Here is a 22,945-nt window from a genome sequence, read left to right on the forward strand (position 1 = left end):
TTTACAAATCCTACCATGTGGATTCATGGATTTTTTTTTCACATTCTGTCTCTCACAGTTGAAGTGTACCTCTGGTGCAAATTACTGACCTCTGTAATCATTTTAAGTGGGGGAACTTGCACAATTGGTGGCTGACTAAATACTTTTTTGCCCCACTGTACCAGCTCACTCCCAGTGGCTACTTGGCGGGGCCTGGCGCCTGTTGCTCGGTCAGACCTCTTCCGGGTCAAAGGGGCCCTCCGGCCTCCGGCTCGGTTCACTCTGGCACAGCTGGCTGCCAGCGGGCACGCCACTGCAGCCCCCTCTAGCTTCTGCTCGGTGGCTACTGGGTGACCCCTCATCTGGGGCTCTCCTCAGCTCTTCCCATGAGGGTGGCACGGATGCCCCTCCGGTGGTCCTCCTTGGGCTCTCGCACTCTGGGGCCTCTGGATGTCTGGGGCCTGCATCTCCTCCATGCCTGCTTCATGCCCTGGGGGACGGGGCTATGGCTCCCTACATCCTCTAGCAGACCATTACATGTGGAAACAAGCGCGCTGATCCACACAGGTGCACACGGGTGTTCACTGTTCATAGACATAAACTACACCTCTATTGGCTGCTATTTCCAAGCACATTGTGCGCTGTCGGTCCTGCGTGCTGCACAACAACATTTAATATTTAGTATTTAATGCTGTTTACACTTAGCTAGATTAATGCGATGGTGTTGTGTTTAGTATGTTGCTCTGGGGTTTTTTTTTGCTTGTTTTCTCTTCTTTTTCTCTCAACAGGTGATCCAGGAGATTTTTCTTTCTTCTTTCTCTTTTTAAGTGTCCTTTCTCACTGTCCCTCTCCCCTTCTGTTTTTCTTTTCCTTCCTCTTTCTCTCTCCCTTTCCTATCCCTCACTCATGTCTGTCCCGTCTGTAACAACTGAGAAAATAAATAAATAAATAATAATTTTAAAAAAAAGGTCGATCAACTGGATCAATACGGCAAGGCAGTTCCCCTTATCTGCATAAACATTTTAATTGTTTGACAGCACTAATATATACATTAGTGTATACTTCCCTATTAGTATAACTGCATAAATGTCAGTTACAAGCTTAAATATAAAGTTGAAAAAATTTAATTACAGCCAGGCTATTGATCAAGTAATCACGATTAATCGCGATTAATTACAGAAAATTGTGAGATTAATTAGTTTCATCTATTGACAGCACTGATAAATATATTTAATTGAATAGGATGCGCATCACACTTAATGCCTGTGTTGCAAAATATATAACCTGATATTAAGCTGGAGATTTGTGCCGTTACTCCTTTTTGTCTAAAACTAAGATAACTAACTTGTATTTCTCAGCATCAAACCACTCCATACAAAGTATAATTATACATGCATGCACACTTATTATTAGGACAGGACTGGCTATCACAGTGGTGAAAAACAGTGCAGCACGTAACTCAAATGTTCAAACTCTGAGTGAAGTGGCAAACATAACTGCACAGCAGCATGTTTACATAGCTCCAGACTCTCAGACACGCTGCTTTCTAAACGGCAATATAATGTAGATAATAATCATAATTATGATAATGGCAATTTTGGGAAGTCTTGACTTTTCCTTCTTTCTTTTGACTTTCCAAGTAGTATTTTTCTTTGTCATAAGAAAGAGAAAAGCAACCTTAGAACTTTATACTTAAAAAGAAAGAGAAAGAAAATGAATAGGTGCTTTAAATGCCAAGCAGAGTAGCGTAAACACTTAAAACTGCAACCGCAACAAAGACGAGGAGGAGTAATGGACAGAGCAGCAGACCGAGAGACGAGTTCTTAGAGTGTTATTCATAATTCAAGTTTCCACACATGAAGTGGAATGGTGGCGAGAGGAAAAGAAAAGTCTATTAAAAGATAAGGACAGGTCTATAATTTAAGAGGAAATGAGCTGTCCAAGTTGGCAGTGAAAACATTCGACAAACAAAGTATTCCAGACATTGATTGATACCATCATGCAAAGTATACGACCAGGGATGATGATATCAGAAGAGGGGGGACGATTTGGTTATGACAATGATGTTTTGTGTTTAATAACATTAATGTATGAGTTCTGATAACCTGCTGACAGCCCTGCTTGTCTTTGGCTGTGATGGAACATCTGATACGGTTAAACAATGCGTTCTCCTGCTTTCACATCTAATAATCTTCAGTCACGACCCTGCAAAGCGTCTCTCAGGTAAATAACAAGCTTTCAAACCTATTCACAAGCACGGGCGTTGTCACTTTGTCTTTCATTCATGGTGACAGGGCAGCACATCCTCTCAGCTGCTGAAATTGTTGCCTTTGAACCATCCTGGATCTAAAAATGCCGACTACACTATCATTTACAGTTCACAGCTTAGCTTTGGTTTTCAGGCGGGAGGGGAAGGAGAGGCGCTTGTGTGCAAAGGGGGCCGCGTTTTTTAACAAACGAGACACATCCAATTTAAAAATGCGATTAACCAAATGAAAGATGAAAAAAGGAACTCCAGCAGAGTCCATCAAGCGGTCTCGATCACAGCATCTGTACCTGGTTCCTTAATCGTGCCGGAGTGAAGGGGGATGATTTGTCTACACAAAGAAGCCGTTTGATCTCTGGAGATGGTTATGTTCGACTGCGTCTGCCTTTAAGTTAGTTTTTTCGAGCACAGTCCACATACACAGGTGACTGAAATAAAAATACAGTTGAAAGACACAAAAATGATGCTGTTCTCATAGTGTTCCCCTGCCGCTGAGCGTAGACCTCGGCTGGTTTCGTACAGCTGCCTTCTATTTATTTAGCATACCTCTCCGAGCGGCTGCCCAAGCCTCTGAGTCTTTGCTTGGCAGTTTCCAAGGCCTCAGGTCGGCCTGCTGCACTTCTTAGGCAGCTTCTTCATCGCACCCTTCTGCAGCTCCCATAGTTGGCTACTTCTCCCTGTGCTAACTTGATCTTGGCCTCTAGTCTCCTTCTCCATGGAGGATACTGCTCCTTAAGGCTGTCCATCTTATAGCCAAGCATCTCACTGATCACTGCTGCCATGGTCAAGATCAGCTGATTAGCCTCAGTGATGGTTGCAGCAGGGATCATCTACAGTGCTGCATCCACAACTTCAAGTAGACCTTCTGAGGGTGCGTGATGCAGTGTTGGTAACCGGCTACAGAGGGTCCAGGTTTACACCTTCGCAATGATCCTATCTTTCAGGTCAGTTCCTCTTGCACTCAACGCTCCTCCTTCCATCGTTCTTGGGGCTTGGGACTCAATCTTGGGTTGGAGTAATGATCCCCCCCCCGTCCCTGAGAGCAGTCCCTTCTTCCGAATGTTGGAGCACTGAGCTACTATTTGTTGGGAGCACTGCAATTTTAAATTCCTGTGTATGATCTGTTCATACAACGAAGCAAGGAACATGGAAGCTTGCAGAAAACTCTTCCTTCCATAGGCTGACAGGTCTCAGCCAGACTGGGTTGTCTTGTTGTTAATAACAGCACTCTCTCAGGACAAAATGTCAGTTTAACTCTCTGTTTGCTTTGTAGCACTGTGGGTTTTTGACAGCAGCTTTCAGTTGTGCTACATGGACACACCTGCTCATGTCCAACTAAAGTGAATACAAGCTTTCCAAGGCGTGGTACAGACTAAACTGTATGAGTGCAACCTGAGAGTCTTTGCTTCAGTAAAAATATCAGACTTTACTTTTATTTTGGACCATTTGCATAAAATGCAATGACTGACTGACTCGTCTCCAAGCCTTGAAACTCTTGAATGACTGGAGGTCTGCCAAGAAGGACTCTTTATGTTTAGTTTGTGCAGTTGCTGGTGCTTTGCTTCAAAGAACTATGATGAGTTGTAATGTTGCAAACACAGAGGAATTATGAGATTAAGAGACAATTCAGGACGCTGCTGGAATCACTGAATGTCTTTCATGTAAATCCTTTAATCCTGTAAATAATTGGACGTTGCTTGTTACCAGACAGAAAGTATGGACGACTGAAAGTGTTTCTTCTGATACTGGTGAGGCGATAAAAAGACATACAAACACTGTAAGGCGGTCTGTAATGACTACAACAAAGACTTGTGCTAAAGTCACTCATATATTTATACCTGCACATTTCTCAAATCATCCAGCATACTGAGCACACAAACAGACTTTCACGTAACACCGAACACATCCCAGACTTTGACATGAATAGATGATTAAACATTGATTATTTCAGAACATCTCTGAGAGGTAAGGTTATATTGTGTTGTTGATATGTGCGCGGAGCTGTTACGTAGACATCTTTTTGCTTATTCATGGTTACATCTCTGCCCTTTTTTCTCTGCAGCTCAGCTAAATATGCAACATATATACAGTATATATGGAACCCTGTGCTCAAAGAAACCTGCAAATCCTGCAGTGATGCAAACAGTATCACTTGAAGCCACTTTATTAGATACTCTAGTATTTATCATCTGGGCAAACATAATTGGATTTTGCTGTATTCTACAGTAGTGCTCAGTGAAATGCTTGATTTGTGGACCATTGCAAGCTGCTTTATTGAGCCATTATTGAATAATCTTTTCTTTTTCCAGGCTATAACAAAATTAAGTTTGAGAATGACTTGAATACACAGACTTGGGTATTTTATTATAGCATTTCATTTGTATTCATCTGTTTTGAATTAGAAGATTTAAAGGGGAAGTAATTTAATACAAAAGTACACTGAAAGATCTTTTTTAAGTGGCAAATACGATAAATTTAAGAGAGCTTATTGTATCTGGGAGCATTTCTTATATTCAATATTTTCTCCTCAGCATAAATCAGCTTTCTTTATGATGCACCTGGCCACAGGTCTGTAGGGATATACAGCCGTGGTGCATGGTGCATGTCTACTCATTTTAACCCTTATAACCTCATACGTACAAGAAAGCTTTATGGTCTCCATTTAGGCTAAAAACATAAATCAATTTTGCTGATCTGTCAAAATCAAAATCACGTTTTTGGTCAGGATGACTTTTTTATGACTAACTTCAAACATCCATATCTTGGGAAACATGGATGCAATTTTAGCAGCTGAATTCCATCAAATGAGTGTAACAAAAACACAGCAACAGAAATTAGCATGGCTGCTTTAGATCTTTTATGTTTGGAACCTTTTTTAAACCTTCATTACCAGCATCATGTTCTACATGTGATTCTCCACTGAGCTTATCGTAAAGCATAGAGCTGAGCCCAAGCTAACTGTTGTGTGCTGTTGAATGCAAACCGAATGACTGTCTCTGCAGTGATTAATAACCCTTCCACATGTTCACTTATTGTACACCAACCTTGTGAGATTGATCTTTTTCACCAGTGCCTCCCTGCTAGTCATCCTGCTCAAGCTGCACTTAAAAATGGGTGACCTTGAGCTTTTTGGGAGGGAAGAAACCATGCAAGAGTGTACTTGACTTACAACCACAGAAAAGAAGAAGAGCTTAATAGTAAACGTTTTTGCAAAACAATCTTGAATTTTTTTATTACAATGATTTTCTATTCACAATCGTGGAAGCCAAAATCACGTCTGAAAGTAAGCTGGTTCTACCTCAACATTACAATACTAGCCATACTTGGCTTTTGGAGCAAGCAGTGATCATATATTTATATGTATTGGGGGCAGATATCATCACCCCCACCTGAGATTAGGTACCAAGCCCCGAGAGCGAAGGAAGAAAGTGTTGACTGCAAGAGGAACTGACCTGAAAGCGTTAAACTTGGATCCTCCGTTGCCGGTTTCCAAGACTACGTGAAGTACAGACAGATCATCTACTAGATGATGTGAATGCAGCACTACGGACCTAACTACCGCTACCATTACAGAGACTAACCAGCTGATCTGCACTACAGCAGCAGAGATCAGTGAGATGCTTGGCTACGAGTTGAACAGCCACAAGGAGCAATATCCTCCATGGAGGAGGCCAGAGGCCAAGATCACAGTAGCATGGATGGAGGTTAGCCAACTATTGGAGCTGCAGAAAGGTGCGATGAAGAAGGTGCCTAATAAGTACAGCAAGCTGTCCATACCTAAAACCTTTGAGACTGCCAAGCAACGACTCACAGCCGCAAGGTACACAAGAGATATCGAAGGCAGGAGAATAAACCAGCTGTTCTCCACAGAACCATCCAAGGTGTACTCTCAGTGGCAGGGGAACAATATGAGAACAGCACCACCAAGGCTGGAGGCAGAACAATACTGGAAGAGCATATGGGAGAAGGACGCAACCCATAACGGCAATGCTCAGTGGCTAGTGGATCTAAGAGCAGACCATAGCAACCTCCCTGAACAGGGTCCAGTAACCATCACAGTGGCAGATATCCAAGAAAGGTCTCCAGTATGAAGAGTTGGACAGCACCAGGGCCCGACATGGTTCACGCCTACTGGCTAAAGAAGCTGACTGCACTCCACGAGCGTCTGGCAGCACAAATGAACCAGCTGCTAGTTGACGAGAGACACCCGGAATGGCTAACCGAAGGTCGGACGGTCCTGATCCCCAAGGACCCCAAGAAGGGACCGGTCCCCTCCAACTACCGACCAATAACCTGCCTCAGTACTACATGGAAGCTCCTGTCAGGCATCATATGGGCTAAGATGAACAGGCACATGGCTCTTACTGCAAGCCTGATAAGCAACATGCATCCAGAGATTATCTGGATGCATGTTACAGAGGCATATATAAATGACATTAGATTTATATGTCTGTATCAAATCAATGCCATAGGAACGTTGTAACCACAAACCCTTCTAAAACCTTATGCCCTAACCTGATGTGCACCTCCCTTATAATGCATGTGCTGTTGATGCAGCCTGCTCAGAAACCGGCAACAGCATTTTCACTTGTGTAGTCTCTACATAGATCCAGCACAGAGGAGCATTAGTAGAGCTGTGCGATATGACCAGAATCTCATATCCCGATATAAGACATCTATCGTCCGATAACGATATAAATCACAAACATGTAACATTTTCTGTAAATGCTGTGAATCTCAGGTAGGTGAAGTGTTTCCAGCTGGACGTCGTGTAGCTGGAGTCGAGTGTTTTACCCGATAACCGATGCATGAAACGATACATTTTTAGACATAAGTTGTAACGGCGCCGTTTTCTTTGTGAGTATTTATTACACGGCGTGCTGCGGGGAGAAGCCTGTTCTGACGTTTGAGTCTAAGGTTTATTTTTTAGCACCTGGCGGCTCTTTTTTACTTCTCATCCGTAAATAATCTGCTCTTTCACGTGATTCAGTTTATTTTGAAAAGTCTCAACAGGATCTTGAGCTTTATTGTGAAAGGTTTATGTGGAACATAAACAAGCGGACAGGCGATGGTTTTACCGTCGTTGTTGCTAACGACAACGCATAAAAATAGGCGCTTGTCCGTCCGTAGTGTGGTTATATTAAATATAAGAGAAAGAGAGAACTTTAAGAACTTAATACAGCCACTACAGTGACATCAGAACCATGAACAAATATTGCCGTAAACAGTTTATTTTGCGACACCACGAAACAAACGATAGCGTAAAATGAAACGACAGACGTTTTTAATATCGTCATCCGATATATATCGTTACATCGAGCAGCCCTAGGCATCAGTGCTAAATTTTACAATGAAATACGTGAATTTCATTCACCCAGCAGCCGGGTGCTTGCTTTTTTTTTTTTGCCTGTCCCGTTTGGTTCTTTTGCCATCAGAATTATTGTCTAAAGCCAAAGAAATTTACTTTACCAAATGGACCATCCCAGTCTTGCCGTATTGGTCTATTTGATTCACCTTTTATTGTTCATTTTATTTTCATTTGCTGAACACGGGACAGACTTGACTGGGGAAAAGAAACGGGAGAAAGAAAGAGGGAAAGAAAAAGAGCGGGGAAGAGGGACGGGGATAAAGCCGGGTGCTTGCTACTTATCTGTGCCAGCAGCCACAACCCTAACTTTAAGCATTTATAAAGTTTAATAGTGCGATTTATTAAAAAGCAGTGGTCTTGAGTACAGTTGTTATGATACACTTTAACATGGAAGTCTAAAGGGACTGACTCTTGGAGCCAGCCTCAAGAAGCTATTCGGCACGTCTCTACAGGCGTAATCTTTCAACCCCAAAGTTGCTGCTGGTTGTAAAATCTCTTGGATTTTACCATCACAAAAATCGAGGCATTGTTTGTTTTTGGATTCACGTTTCAGCTGTCGCTCACATCCCACAGCAGTCAAAGCCAAATCGGGAAATAAGATCTGCTTTGTTTTGGTGTTTTGATGACGATGATGCTGATTTCACATCTGAGAGCGTTGAGCTGTCTACTGAGCACATTCAGAAACACTCCTCTGTATTTTGCTTCTAGGCAACCTTTCACAGCAATTACTCTATTAAACTAGCAAAATACGATCCTGCTGCTGCTGAGCACTGCCTGACAGACACCCTGACTGCATTTGAGCGGACACTTATACTGGTGTACTTGATAGGAAAATGTCATGCGGACCTCAGAAAGCCTGGCCATACTGTCTTTTGATGCATGCGTGAAGCTGACTGGTTTGTGGACCAAACGCTTGCTGACAGATGAGAGCCCAAACTACGTTGAGTTGGATAAGATCTGACACTCACTGGAATAATGAGATCGTGTCTTCAGAGTAAGAGATGGTTACCTCAGTTATTATTGATTCATGTTTTCCTGTGTACTACCTCTGTGTTATCCAGGAACTTGGCTTCCATTAACATTATCATAGACATGCATATGCTTCACTATTAAACTTTGTTTAACCTCATCAGACAAAGTTGCTCCAATCCCAATCTGTCAAACTCTCTACTTTCCCTTTCACACCACCACTGACTGCACCGTGTTGCCTTAGTTTATTCAGTATTGCCTCATTCTTATACTGGATATGCTGTGGGCTAACATTAAATCGTGCTGTCTTGTGTGATTTGTTTATGTTTTCATGCTTCATCTCTTGCCATGTTCCAGGCCTTTTTTAATCCCTATGGATTTATGTAAAATTATTAATCACCGTGCGCCAAAACATGCACAACCCCATTCTTCCTTCCTAACTAGTGACTGTACTGTGAAGCAGGCAGAGATAGCACAATGAGTCGGGCTATTTTGCAGGAATGTTTCAATTTCTCCCCTTATTTTCTCTGCTTTCACTTTCAATGGAACGCTATCAAACTGTACCATGTGCAGTTTCTGCTTATCACTGCTATTAAAGAAGCAGACTGCTACAGTTAAAGTAGAACTGAATGACATTATCAAATTCTGCCATGTTACACACTTTTCTGGGGGGTCTCGCGCTGCATCGAATGTAGGAGAAAATTTGGAACGACATTGGAAGGTGTGGGAAAAATAAGTCCATATTGAATCTCAACTGGGTATTCGCACAGCCAGTTTGAATTGAGCATTTATTTCTTTGAAAAGGCTTACTGGCAAAAACCAAATGAAATGTATCCGTGTGGGTAATGTGGTTTCAGCTTCCGATGTGCAGTGAGTGCATCGGGGTCTTTTACGAGCACTGACCAAGGCTACTTTTTCTCAGAGCCAGTGCAGAAACGATCTACTCCAAGTCATAAACAGTGTTAAAACTAATGTTCCTCATGCAATCAGATATTATGCATCTTTACAGTAGTAGCCAGCGCTCCCTTTACGACCTTAAAGTGTCACGCTTTTTTTGCACATGTGAGTTTGCTGGTGGGCATTGCATCATTTGCACTGGTCTGCATTACAGGCGGAGGCTCGCTGAAGGTGAAACTACTATCCCCTGCTTATAATCCTCACACACCCACACATTAGTTTTCCAGCCCTGCAGACCTGCTCACTGACTGCAGCGCTTTGCTTCAATAGTTCTCAGTGTAAACACATGATCAGTTCACTGTGCTGTAAACCAACGCTGCTATTTGGAAGCCCCATGAGGTCATGTTTGACACGAGCAAAACAGAGACAAAGCACACACAAGTATTTGCTTATTCTCCCTATAAAAAATATTTGCTCTTTTTCCCTGCTCGTTCAGACGCCATCTGTAGTGGCTCCATGCGCCGCAGAACCACTGTTCCACTTGTATTAAACCTCCATCAGGTCATTTTTGTGGTCATATTTAGTCCCTTTAAGCTCATTTTTTCTGATCTTCTTTCTAACTCTTTAGCTACTAGATGCCCCACCATGCTACCAGTGTGTCATCAGCTGTGTCTGTCTGCTGTTTGGAGCACGGTGGCTTTTTTATTTTCTTCAAACGGCTGAGACACGAACGTGTGCAGGCACTGCAAACACAATGCAAACTGAAACATATGAATTTACTATTCAACATTTTCCTCTTGAATATTACAGAGTTTAGCATCCATCCATATGACGGTGTAAAATGATGATTAAATATGGCACGAGGAGAAACCTCGTGACAAAGCACGTACTTCTGGGAGCCATTTCTGCATCTTACTTCAATAAACATTTGTACCCTAAAACACTTCCATCTATGAAGACGTGCAGAAAGACCCACACAAAGCAGGATTCAGCTCTTGAACAGATCAGTCATCTTCTTTGGTGACTTCAATGTGAAAAAGGCTGGATACAAACACTTTTTACTCCTGCAGTCCCGAGAGTCGTCTCTGCCATCTGATGTTCTATTTGGGACTGAAGGATCCTTAAAGCGGCTCTGCTCTTAATTGATTTGGAGAGTGTCCAATGCCTCAGTGGCCAGGATTACATCTTAATGTTCTGTGTCTGCATTAAAGATTTAGGGAAGCCTGAAAAAGCCTTTGGGCACAGCAAGAGTCCGAGACACACGCACGCATGCACATGCAAACACACACACACACACACACACACACACGCGCGCACACACGCACACACGCACACACACACACACACACACGCCAAGTCAATTCTTCAAATTCCAGACCTTAAAGACAGATCACGATGCACCTAAGAAGTGAAAGCAGCCAATCATAATTCAAGCTGCTCCTTCATAATTATCATACCTGCTGCCAACACAAAATAAGATTCCTTCAGGCACCGCCTCAAACCACAACACTCACACACCTGCATCTCCACCTGCTGTTGAGGAAGACACAGACTCATCTTCCTTTTATATCTGACTCGGAATATTTTCACACAGGTTCACAGGTGTTGCTGTTTTCGCTGACCCTCTTAAATACAATTAACACAGCGGATTAAAAACATGCTATCATTTCTTCTGTTTAAACTTTGTAGATGTTGCAAAAAATCTGCTGATGCAAACTGAAGACATCAGGGTGAGCACTGATGTAGAGCCTTTGTACACTGATGAATGTGAGCCTAATATTTTGTCACTAAAGCGGCCTGTCGGACCACATATAGTCACTTTATACAGCTTTAAACAACTGGAATCACAGAGGAGCCTGAGCAATGCCTTTTTGTTGGTGTTGATAACAAAGCATTAAGGTCTGAGATTGCAAAAAGAGCCAGTGAGCTTAAATGCTTCATGTGGAAGGGTTATTCTAGAATTCTTTACACTGGCTGTGCACTCACCTGCAGCATAGCAGCAGCTAGGTAGACAGACATAAAGATGGGCGTCAGGGTTGTGTGGCCACTCTTCATGAAGTGGATGGCGTAGAGGAAAATCAGGTGACCGGGGATGGCCGAAAGGAAGAGCATCTGTGCAGAACGATGATTGGCGCCTGAGAAAATACAAACAAGACGAAAAAATTTGAGCTGAACGTGAGGGATCCAAAGTACATTCTTCTATTCTTTCTGAAAAACACACAGGCTGGTGACAAACTGTACTCGCTCACACAGTCCACCAGCTGCCCCCACTGCTTCTTCCAAACACAGAGCTAATCTACGCCTGCAGGAGACGGTCTCACAACGAACGAGCCAGGGGAATGGCTAAAAGCTCGTTTCAAAGTCTTCAGTTGAGCCTGATCATCATTCTGACACCATCATAAAACATGACATCCAAGCCTACTTTAAACACGTATACGTGTGTGTGTGTGTGTGTGTGTGTGTGTGTGTGTGTGTGTGTGTGTGTGTGTGTACTGACCTGTACCACAGAATGTGCGGCAGGGGTAGTAGCAGCCCTTGGCCTCATTGGGAACTTCCCCAGGAGCACAGTGGAAATGAAGGTGGGTGGAGATCCTGCTGGACTGAATAGCCACCAGGTTACCTCCAATACCTGCACGTTACAGAAAGCAGTTATCAACATAACTTCAACAACAGCATGAAGCTGAAACGAAACACTACTTTTCACTTTTCCTAAGTGAGAAGACATCAATATTTAAGAGTTCAAAAACCTGCTAATATATCTCCCAAAGCGTGGCTGTAGCTCAGGTGGAGCAGACCACCAGCTGCTCCAGTCTGCATGCCAAATATCCAAAGTTGTTCTCTGATGCAGCTATCAGAGTGTGAATGCTTGCATGAATGGGTGAATGAGGCATGTTTATAAAGTGCTTTCGGTGCACCAGGGTAGAAAAGTCCTCTATAAGAATCAGTACCAAATATTATTTAGAGCCGCGCTCCCCAACCTTTGTTGCTCCACAGACGGTTTAATGTCAGACAATGTTTTCACGCTGCAGCCTTTAAGGTGTGGCGGATAAATACAACAAAATAAAATCCTACGACCGAGACAAAAACTGGTATTTTGTAAATATAATAATAAAGATGAATTCACTGTGTAACTTTATTAGCAGCGTCCTCCTGAACTGTGCCAACAACATGGAGAGTAACATCCTCCTCTCTGCTTCTTAATGCCCTCTGGTCGCTATGGTAACACGTAACTATTTCTTTCAAAATAAGACGCACAACTACAACACAGGAAAAGACGCGGGGAAACCGAGTTAACGATAAAAACCCTGAAAACCATAAATTCCGCTGCTTTAGAGTAAAACAACAGGCACTGCTGGAGTCATGATAATGCATGATGCACTTTATGAAATGATATGCATTGTGACACTGCAGGGAGTGCTGTTAAAAAACAGACAGGTGACCTCAGGTTGCAAAGTAGAGCACATGAGTAACTGACAACAAGGCGCTTCTTCTTCTTCTTCTTTTTTTCTAAATGCTTCTTGATTTTTAATTGTGCTTAAACATTGGAAACCTGTGGGCATAGCTTAGGGTAATCTAAGACACATTAGCTCTGCAACATATTTCGCTAACACTTCAAGATTTTCAAAAATAAAACGTGATCGTGAACAGTGAGACCTGTTAGAATTAGATAAAAATGTCTGTAGCTGAGAGGAGACGCCTGTTCTTTTAAAGGTCGACTCTATTTGTTGCGTACGTGCCACGAAAGGTCAAAATGAAAAATGTAGAACAAACTCAGAAAACAGAAATTAAGTAGCGAAACTCTGCATGTAGGATGTCTGTGATTCTGTGTGGACTGTTGTCCATTTACATCACGGAGGAAGAGAACAACGATTGCTGAGAACTTAGTTCTGCATGTTGAGATACAGCACCATCAACCCAAAGTTAGCAGAAACTGGTTTTGCTTCAATGTTATAGAGACTTACAACAAGGCCACAGCTAGCTTAGAGCGCTACAACAAATAACTACAAATCGAAGTACTTATACTGTAATTAGAGTCTGTCATTTTAAAGTAAAGCTTTCACCACCAGCAGGTTACCAGTGTTCACGTTTTCAGATCGGTTTGTTTCTAGCACAACCCCAGTTTCCTCAAGGCTCTGCCTGCTAGCATGTAGCACCTCTCCGGGGGGTTGTGAGGTTTCCTTTGGTTATTGCTGAACAGTTGTGTCTCATGTTCCTCTGGATCTATCGGCCAAAGTAAACAAAGAGTCCTGGTGTTTCTGCTCTTACATCACAAAGCTCTCAATATGTTCACATTTTGCATATTTTCCAAGACAGTGAAATGATTCCAATCTTCTTTATTTCAAAATGCTTTAGATTTGGATTTTTTCATCATGCATTTAATCATCTAGCAGATGATCAGTGATGGAAATATGAAACACCATCTGTACTGACAAACATGCTGATGTTATATTCACGTGCCTCAGCATCACCTTTCCTTCAGCAGGTGACACACAAACACATTTCTTGTGTTTTTGTTCCTGTAGCCACAGCGTGGTGACTAAACCACAGAGGAGAACTTACACAAAGACATGAAGAACCAGCTAGCAGACAGGTGTACACAGAGCAGGTCAGAAGAGAAGAAAGTCCTACTGCTGTTATGTACATAAAGAAGTGTTCAGGGGAAGTGAGAACTGGCAGGAAGGAGGATGATTTATTCAGAAATAATTCACGTATTTGCTATTCAGAAGGTTCACAGGACTACATGTCATCGGATGGTCACTGTGATCATGTGCTGGAAACCAAATACAAAGGACAAGAAGCGTGGTTAAGCCTCCCAAATTCGTTTTGTAGTGACTATATTAGATTAGACACCGCTGCCACCTCAGGGTGATGTCCACTTAACTCCATCTATTGAAGCTCTTTGTCTGCCTGGTGACGCTGGAGCATTAGCAGCCCTCCCACAGGGCCTGTAAACAGATATCACTTCACAACGAGCGTTCACGCTCTCTGCCATCTGTCCCCTCACATTCCTGTCCTCACCGTTTCCGTCGGCCACAATCCCATGCCATTCTTTAAAGGTACAATGTGGAGATGATGTGAACCTCGTGTCAGAGTGGAGAAATATAGACAGGAAGTAGGGGCAGCTGGCCTGGCTTTGTCTGCTGTGGGAAAAAGAGCTGGATCAAGTTTGAGTTTGGATTGCACTGAAAGTTAGATCTCATCAACATGTGGATATATTATGTGAAACACCCAAAACAACAGAGAGACAGAGCGAGTGACTGGGCTCTAATGTGTATGCAGTCGATGCAGTTATGAATGCGGCTCGTACTCGAGGGACTGTTCACATCTGTGAAGCTGTGTCCTGCTGTCATTCTGTCTGAAGCACCAGCAGCATTAGTGACTGCACTATTTGACTGCTATAAGGGAACTGTATAGAAAACGTTTGGAGGTGACGACAGGGCGCTGCACACTAGTCGGTTCCCACAACTACTTGGTCACCAAAAGCGATATAGCTAAAAAAATATTGTGATATTAGCTTTCCCCCATATCACCCAGCACTAGTACACTCATATGCATTTATCACAGCAAACCAAAACCATGTGAGAATGACAGAGTGATCACACATGTGAGTGAAGTTGCCCCCCACCTTCTTCAAATCTAACAAAAGTGGTATCAAACGTTTGTGCTGCTATCATTTTAAAAAGGAGGAAAGGGCTCATCACACACCTGTCGTGACCGATAACAAAGCCCGGTTTCCCACCTCCTCCACGCATAAATTGGCCACAATGGGTGAAACTGGGTAACCCGTGGAATTAAGACACACTTCCAAAAGCAAACACAACTGATCAGTGCTGAGAGCGGTCCTGTTGCTGAGGTTGGGGTGATCCTGTAATCTCTTACAAACTACCTCCAACGCTTCCGTGACTGGGATGCCAGTGGAGACAGATGTAAGATCTCTCTTCACTGCACATGTCCTGTTTATAAGGTTGGAGAAAGCGGCTGTCAGCTGAGACTGAAGAAGTCACTGGATGAGTGACGAGAATCTTCTCCCACTGAAAATGTCCAGATGAACAGAATCGATGATTAAGCACGCATCAGGACATTATTTTATTAATATTTTTTAAATGAAAGCAGCACAAACAAACGTTTTTGCAGCACAAACGTTTGGTCCCACTTTTGTTAGATTTGAAGAAGGTGGGGGGGCAACTCCACTCACATTGAACCCACTACCAGGATCCACCCGTCACTCTGGGTCAAGGCATTAACATTTGGCTAACACTACCTTTGTTCCCTCCTTCAGGTCAGCCTGTCAGCCTGACTGAATATTAGAAACACTCCCACAGCCAGAGACGCTGTCCTGCAGGGCTGGTTCTTCATCATCTGTGTGCTCCTTTGTCTTATGAAAGAATCACTTGGAAAATGAAAGGGATAACTACGTCAGACTTAATAAATTGGTTTGGTTGTAAAGAACCACAGCAGCAGGTACAACTGTGTCCAAACAACCATCTGCCTACGTCACCAACGTGCCTTTAGCTATTCAGAGGACATGTTAAATATTTTTCACCATTTTAAAAATGACTTTTATATTTATATGAATAATTTTAGGCTGGTTGTGTTCCAACACACGTTTTGTGGTGTGATAAAATATGTTTAACACAGAGTTTGACGGAGGGAAGGAAATGTGTGGGCTGACAATTTAAGCATCCAATTTGCCAAGAGTGTTTTTCCAACCTTCATACATTTGAAAGTTTCATTTTAGTACTGAATTTGGTATTTCAAAAATATGTTAAATGATCACATTTGGTTGATGTGATGGAGCACCGATTCTGACATCCTCAACGACACAGTTTGGGGGCAGAGTTAGCTGAAGGTGGTTAAGAGGGCAATCTGGCTTATTTAGGTCACTTGGTCTGACAGGAGCAATGAGGGCGATGAGGATGTCTGGGCCACGGCAAACCTTCGTGGAAGCTACAGGGGGTCTGTGCTGCTCTCAACTGGGCCACTCTGCCTGCAGGGAGGTGGTGGTGGTGGCAGCAAAGGTCTGCGAATCTTGGCTTCTCTTCTCAAGGTTTCATTTATATTGTTTATTCAAATGAGAAAGTGGCAGAATGAAACAAATACAGAACAAGCATAATGAAAGAAAAACACTGACAGATGAAGGAGAAGATGACTTATTGGTAGGAGTTAGATGTAAAAAAGGCAGACACCTTATCCTGAAGCAAACAACAGAAGGAAAGAAAAATAGGCAAATATGCCCAGATGACAAGCAAAGATTAAAGACTGGGCTGTCTCTCAGTGATGTCTGGTACAAAAATATGCAGCATAATGTATCTGCACGTTTCACAAAGTCACATAAAAGTCTCTAAGACACACACCTGAAAATGCATTTCAGATCAAAAGAAACAAAAGATGACAAAACCCTGCGATGTGCATCGCACAACGCGGACAAGAGGAAACCGTCAGACGCTCCCTGGATACTAAAGATGTCAGAACCCAGTTTGAAACCTGCAGTATCAGGATAGTTAAGCTTAAACTGAACGAAATAACCCTGAAGCATTAAAACGAAATAATGGAGGTCCGTGTGGGAAAAGAGGGCTTTCTCTCCCCATGTTTCATTTAACCTGCCTTCTTACCAAGCCCTACACACCCCCTCCCCCACTCTTTGCTAATCAAACATCCACATGCTTTCCCCATCTCTGCTCCGTCTGCCCTTTCTTCAAATGTACTTTTATTAGGACAGGAGCGCTGGTGCATTTTTATCAGCCAAAAGACACGAGGCACTCGCTCTGCGATTCCTGAAATCGGAGATGGCTTCTTTTCCCAACGGTGCAAACAAAATCAAAAAGTCCCAGTGCTCACAAACGGACACGCAGTGGTTCCACAGCTGCTTTGTGCCGGGGGTACGTCTCAGTAGAAAACCAATTAGAGTCAGGTTCGTACTCCATCTCCTTAAACGTCTCTCATTAATGGCATTTAATTAAAAGCTTATCTGTTGTTGTGGCGGTGCCAGAGCCCTGGCAGCTGCGGTTGAGCCCGCTGGCAGTGGGAAAAGGTAAGGGGAAATGGAAGAGGACCGGAGACAGACGGATTCCAACTGTCTGCCTAAACCAGTCTCATTAGGTAACTTATTTATGGTGATGAGCATCTGGAGGCTCTTTAGTAACCCTCGTTTATCCAGGGAGTGTGTACCGAGCACGTCCCTCCGCTGCTCGTACATTCACGTACGTTCACACCTGGGAACTGAGCAGCTAGAGGAAAAAGACAAATAGACTCTGCAGTGTGTTATCCATCTTGTGTAGAAACACTTTGTCTCCATCTCTGCTCCCAGGGTCAAAGACTGCATTAATTATAAAGCTGAGAGAGATAAATGAGACAAACAACAACAGAAGCAGTTTCTCTGTTCCCAAACTTCCACGTTAAGCAGCTCGTTTCCAGTCAAATCAAATGCGCTTTAATGCTGCTGCTCATTAAGATCTGAAAAAAGCGCTGTCAGAAAAACAGCAGAAAAAACAGAAAATCCAAAACACACCAGCAGAGAGCTTTTCCATTATTTCTAGATGTGGCCTTTGTCTCCTCTGAGAGCCATTTGTCTGCCTTCACAGCAGCCCTTTGGCCACCAGGAACCTTTACTGCACCAACAAGGCAAGATCCATTTAATCCAAATCACTTCCACACCTTCTATCATAGCACAGGTGACCCTGCAGTGGTCTTTTCCAATTTCATTTTCAGTGCGACTAAATACGTGCAACACATCCCTCCTGACAAAATTATTGCTAAGTGTTGTCTCACTACTTTACGTTAAATACTGCTAAATTACTCTGAGCGGCCAGAGCAAAGAAAACACCTGCATACACACACACACACACACACACGTGTTTGAGTTGCAGCTGCAAAAACTGCTAAATCACAACATCAGCTGCTTCAAGGCACGTTATAGGTTAAAGAGCTGACACAGAAAGGCCAAAGTCTAAACTGATGGTAGCAGCGACAGTTCTTCTCCTAATTCAAAGGACAGTCTTCAAACCCTGTGATGTGCTTCGTCAGGGCGCTTTGCTACACGTGGAGGAGAGCAGGTCATTACTGAACCTGGCTGCTGATTCAGCCCACTTATCAACACAGTCAGCAAGTGGAGCTCCAGCTAAAGGCTGTGACAGAGATGTGGCCACCAAACACTCTGGGTTGCATTCAATGATGTCCGTCATAAATAAGTTCAGTAAAGCAGCACAGAATCAAAAGCACAACCCAGAACTAAAGGTTTGCTCCAGTATGAAAGCGATGTGCTGGGGGAGGAGCTCGAGGTCTAAATTAAAAACAAGAACTGCTGTTAGCCAAGCCGTCATATTTAGAACTCTGCCAAAAATGTACACTAAGTTATAAGTTCCCAAATTATGGCTTTCAGGGAGTGTGATCATTCAATAACATCCAAGCCTACATTATAGCACAGAGTGACAACATGCAACATTATTACCATGCTTCAATGACGCCGTGTTTTCTAACACAGTTGTTGGACCAAGAAACTGTTTGTGGTTGGTTAGCACAGTGTCTCAGGTTAAAAGCTTTATGAGGGGACATATTTAGCTGTGATGCACCTTTAAGCTACTATTTAATAGTGTGTCTGTGAACCATCACAGAGGTGATCTTAAAAGCCAACGGTAGAAGCTACACATACAAACGCAGAGGCATCTTAATGTGATAAGATGAAAAGAGGAACAGATCAAACAGACTTTGAGAGCAGCTTGGTGGGGCATGGACGCCCAGCTGGCTATTGCAGGAACGCCTGCATTTAAATGTATGGACCGGACTCCTCAGGTCAGCCTGTCGATCGCTGCCTTTCTCTTTGGTCACGCAATTGTGTCTTTACTTTTGAGATGAATACAGTGCTTCGTTAATTCATTTCTGGAAGCAGGAGGAATCTGTTAAAGCTGAATTTTCAGAACAGCAGCCATCTACACTTACCTGTGTTAGTATGTACTGCAGAGTCTGATGTCTCAGGCTCGAGGCCTTCAGCGTGACCACATCAAAAGAGGCATATTTTAATTCGTTTGGTCTGTTTAATTATGTGTTTTTATTTATTTATTTCACTTTTTATCTTAATAATGGTTCACACATCCAGCCACAACATGTGTAGCCCCAGGGTGTGCCAGGAGCAGCAGCTACACTCAGACTGGATGTGACGCTTCCTCTCTCATCACAGAAAGAACAAAGTTGAGTTGGTAACTATCAAATCTATTGTTGAGGACATGAAGCCCATAACGATTATTCCTAAACTGTTCCTGTTCTGACTTCACAGGGTGTCTCGTACCGTGCACAGCTGCTATTACAGTAGCAGCTGTGCAGAAACGGCTCATAAACAAAGATGAAGGCACATATTAAGTTGAGCAGAAACACCAGATATGGACATTTCTGAAAAGGGTGGGTTCTGTTCAGCTCTAGCAGCATGTACACCTTACTAAGACCCTATGGAGCAGATTAACTAATGTGCTGTGGTACAGCTAACTAGGAATAAATGTAATTAAAAACTATACTGCTGGTATTTACAAAGGACTGCGTGCAAGAGGCGGGAACTCGGAGATTTTTGTAACTGAACTTGTTGCAAACGTATTTCTGGGAGTTCGTTTCAGGTGCAGAATATTAGAGACCTGATTCACTAACATTTGACACATGAAATATTACTTCTATTTGTGCCAATATTAAAGAGGGAAAAAAGCATGTCCCACCTCTGCGAGTGGTCGCAGCAGATGGCTCCGCCCCTCCCTGAGCCTGCTGGAAGTTTCTCGATGTTAAAATTACGTTTTTCCTTCCCACTGTCACCAAAGTGCTTGCTCATGGGGAGGATGGTGTCTGATGGGTGTCGAGTGTTTTTCTCTATAACTGTAGTCTTATAAAGACACTGGACTAATATTAACCCTGCTAACTGTACGTCTTTGACTGTGGGAGGAAGCTGGAGTACCCACGCAAAGTCCACAGCCAGGTGGTGGGACCGAGCTCAGTGCTAGTCACTGCACCACTGTGCTGCCTCTACATGTAATACTCATGGCAACCATGTGACACACACACACACACACACACACACACACACACACACACGCACGCACAGAGTGGGTAGTGGGGTTACAAGAGCGATTTATTTATTTGCCCATGAGTAAGTTTGCTAATAATGATGGCGCTAACAGAAGCAGTCAACAGAATAATAGCGCTGTTTCACCAGCACCCTCTTTCATCTGCGAGCACATGCACCCTCCTCAGAGTGCGCCCAAACGCAGCGATTCATTTACTCAAACTCATAAAAGAAAGAAAGAAAGGCAGTGGCTACGTTCAGACAAAAACATTCGGATGGTGGACGCGTACATGCTCATGCAAGTTAGTCGTTTTTGAGTCCTCTGCTCGCACTATACGTCTGCACAAGCGGCACACCGCTTTGGTTACATCCTTAGGTTTACCTCCTTCATCCCAAAGTGGCGACTTTATATTGTTTTGGTAATTCGTTTGTCCATGTTTGGACTTCTTCTCTGTTGTAAACGCACAAATTAGTCCGTGCATGATTACATTGCCCCGCCCATCAAAAAGTCTGCACAAAAAGTCCAATAATCGCCCATCGTCGATTATTGGACTTAAAATTCTCGGAAAATTTCACCATATCGCCCAACCCTACTGTAATGCTGTATCCTGAAAGAATTAGAGGATGGGAGATTCAAGGAGGAGTGGGATTTTTCATGTGTGTGTTTTATAAATAGGATTTAAGAAGCTGTTACTAAAACCTTTGGTCTGGTCTTTAGCCAGCCCCTCCGTGTCTGTTCATGCCCCCCGGGCACACGACTGCACATCAGCAACACCTCTATGCTGCACAGAACAAAAGAAGGAAGCGGTGTCAATACTCACCGTTGACAACGGGGGTGTACACTACAATGCCGGCCAGATTTGGGTCAGACACCGTTTTGTCCAGGATGAGCCCTCCGATGCTGCAGAGCACAACATAATTAGCTCATTAACTCAGAGTGCATGGAAAGGCATAGGCTCACCTTCACCTAAGTGATGTGTACAGTGGATTTGTGTGCTTCTCTAGAAGAGCTACTAAAATCCTTCATGGCTGTACTGGACAGAGAGAATGAAGGATTTTTCAATCGTTCACAGCCCAGCTCCCCCTCCTCTATTACAGCCTGTGTGGGTCTGTAATATCAGCAGCACTGATTGTTGAGAGGAGAGAGTGAGAGAGAGTGAGCGGGACAGTAATTTGCTTCCTACTGGCTCCTCAGGCTCAAGGAGACCTGAGGGTGTATGTGCTGGGATGCCGCAATTTGTTTAGGGGATGAGTCATCATGCAAACCAGACGCTGGGAGGTGCAGACTCGGGACAGCTGTTCTTTTTCCTTCAGAAGACTAAACACACACACTCACACACCTGCTGATGACCATAGCAGTGATGACGGGCTCCCATCCTGAGTAGAGCAGGGTGCGGCTGGCGGGGTGCTTGGAGGAGATGACGATCCACAGCGGAGTCAGACACATGAAGAAGGCCCAAACCAACGAGGACACATACGGATAGGAATCTGCAGAGGAGACACACTTGGGTTTTAGTTTCTGTCCGTTTCCTGCTCAGGCAAGGCAAGTTTATTTGTACAGCACAATTCAACAACAAGGTGATTCAAAGTGCTTTACAGAGACATTAGAAACAAGAACAAATAAAAAGCAGGATTTAAAATTGATTAAAACAAGCAAATAAACTAACTAACTAATTAACAAACAAACAAACAAAACAGTATATAAAATCAAAACAGATAAATCAAAACTGCTCAGGTGAAACTGAGTAACACCTGAAACGTCTCAATGACCCGGGTAAGAAAATCCCAACATGTTGATTCTGTTCGTCCAGATTGCTGGAACAATGGTTCAGCACCACAAACAGGACTTTTTTCCAAGGAATGAAGATTCTTTACTTGTGGCTGACTCTGCCCGTTGGCATCCAGTCCTAAATCCATCCAGTAAATACACACCGAATATTTTCTCTCACTTGCTCTAACAGTAAACGTCTTTGTTTCAACTAAAATATAACAGTTATTTTGGAGAGGTAATTAGACTAAAGCACCTGCATGAAGCCACCACCAGATGTTTCCAACATTTCCTGCACTCAGTAACTGTCATTAGCAAGCAGTCCCACATTTACTATCTTGATGGTCTAAAGAAAAGAAAGGGCGTGGTGTCCAGCTCAGGATACAACGGGCTCTAGTAGGCCTTGGATTTTAAAATGTGAAACAGATAAACGGAGTCATATCTGGAGCGGAGCCTTGCCCCACAGCAGCCTCTGGGAATGTGGCACCAAGTTAACGTAGACTAAGTAAGCTGGCTAACAGGCAAAGTCCCAGTTAGACTCTTCTACCTTTAGACGTTGCACGTGTCAATAATTATCTTGCTTCGGTGAATAAACCTGCGAGCAAGCAATTGATATTCCTGCCCATCCCTGAAGGAATACATTTTGCTACGACACTCTGC

At 43.3% G+C, this 22,945-nt stretch overlaps 1 protein-coding gene across 4 annotated transcripts in view; it reads right to left on the reverse strand.

The window, feature by feature from the left end:
- The window catches only part of slc41a2b (solute carrier family 41 member 2b), a 39,022-nt gene that overhangs the window by 7,388 nt on the left and 8,689 nt on the right, over positions 1-22,945 (reverse strand). For all 4 annotated transcript variants that reach the window (XM_005742630.1, XM_005742633.2, XM_005742631.2 and 1 more), the window contains exons 7-10: positions 21,858-22,005; positions 21,339-21,418; positions 11,977-12,108; positions 11,466-11,614 (exon numbers count right to left, since the gene is read on the reverse strand). In XM_005742630.1, coding sequence (XP_005742687.1) covers positions 11,466-11,614; positions 11,977-12,108; positions 21,339-21,418; positions 21,858-22,005 — 509 coding nt within the window. The remainder of the gene's footprint in view (positions 1-11,465; positions 11,615-11,976; positions 12,109-21,338; positions 21,419-21,857; positions 22,006-22,945) is intronic.

Source organism: Pundamilia nyererei, unplaced genomic scaffold, assembly GCF_000239375.1.
Source record: "Pundamilia nyererei isolate P.nyererei 1_Seehausen unplaced genomic scaffold, PunNye1.0 scaffold00122, whole genome shotgun sequence".
Classification (NCBI taxonomy): domain Eukaryota; kingdom Metazoa; phylum Chordata; class Actinopteri; order Cichliformes; family Cichlidae; genus Pundamilia; species Pundamilia nyererei.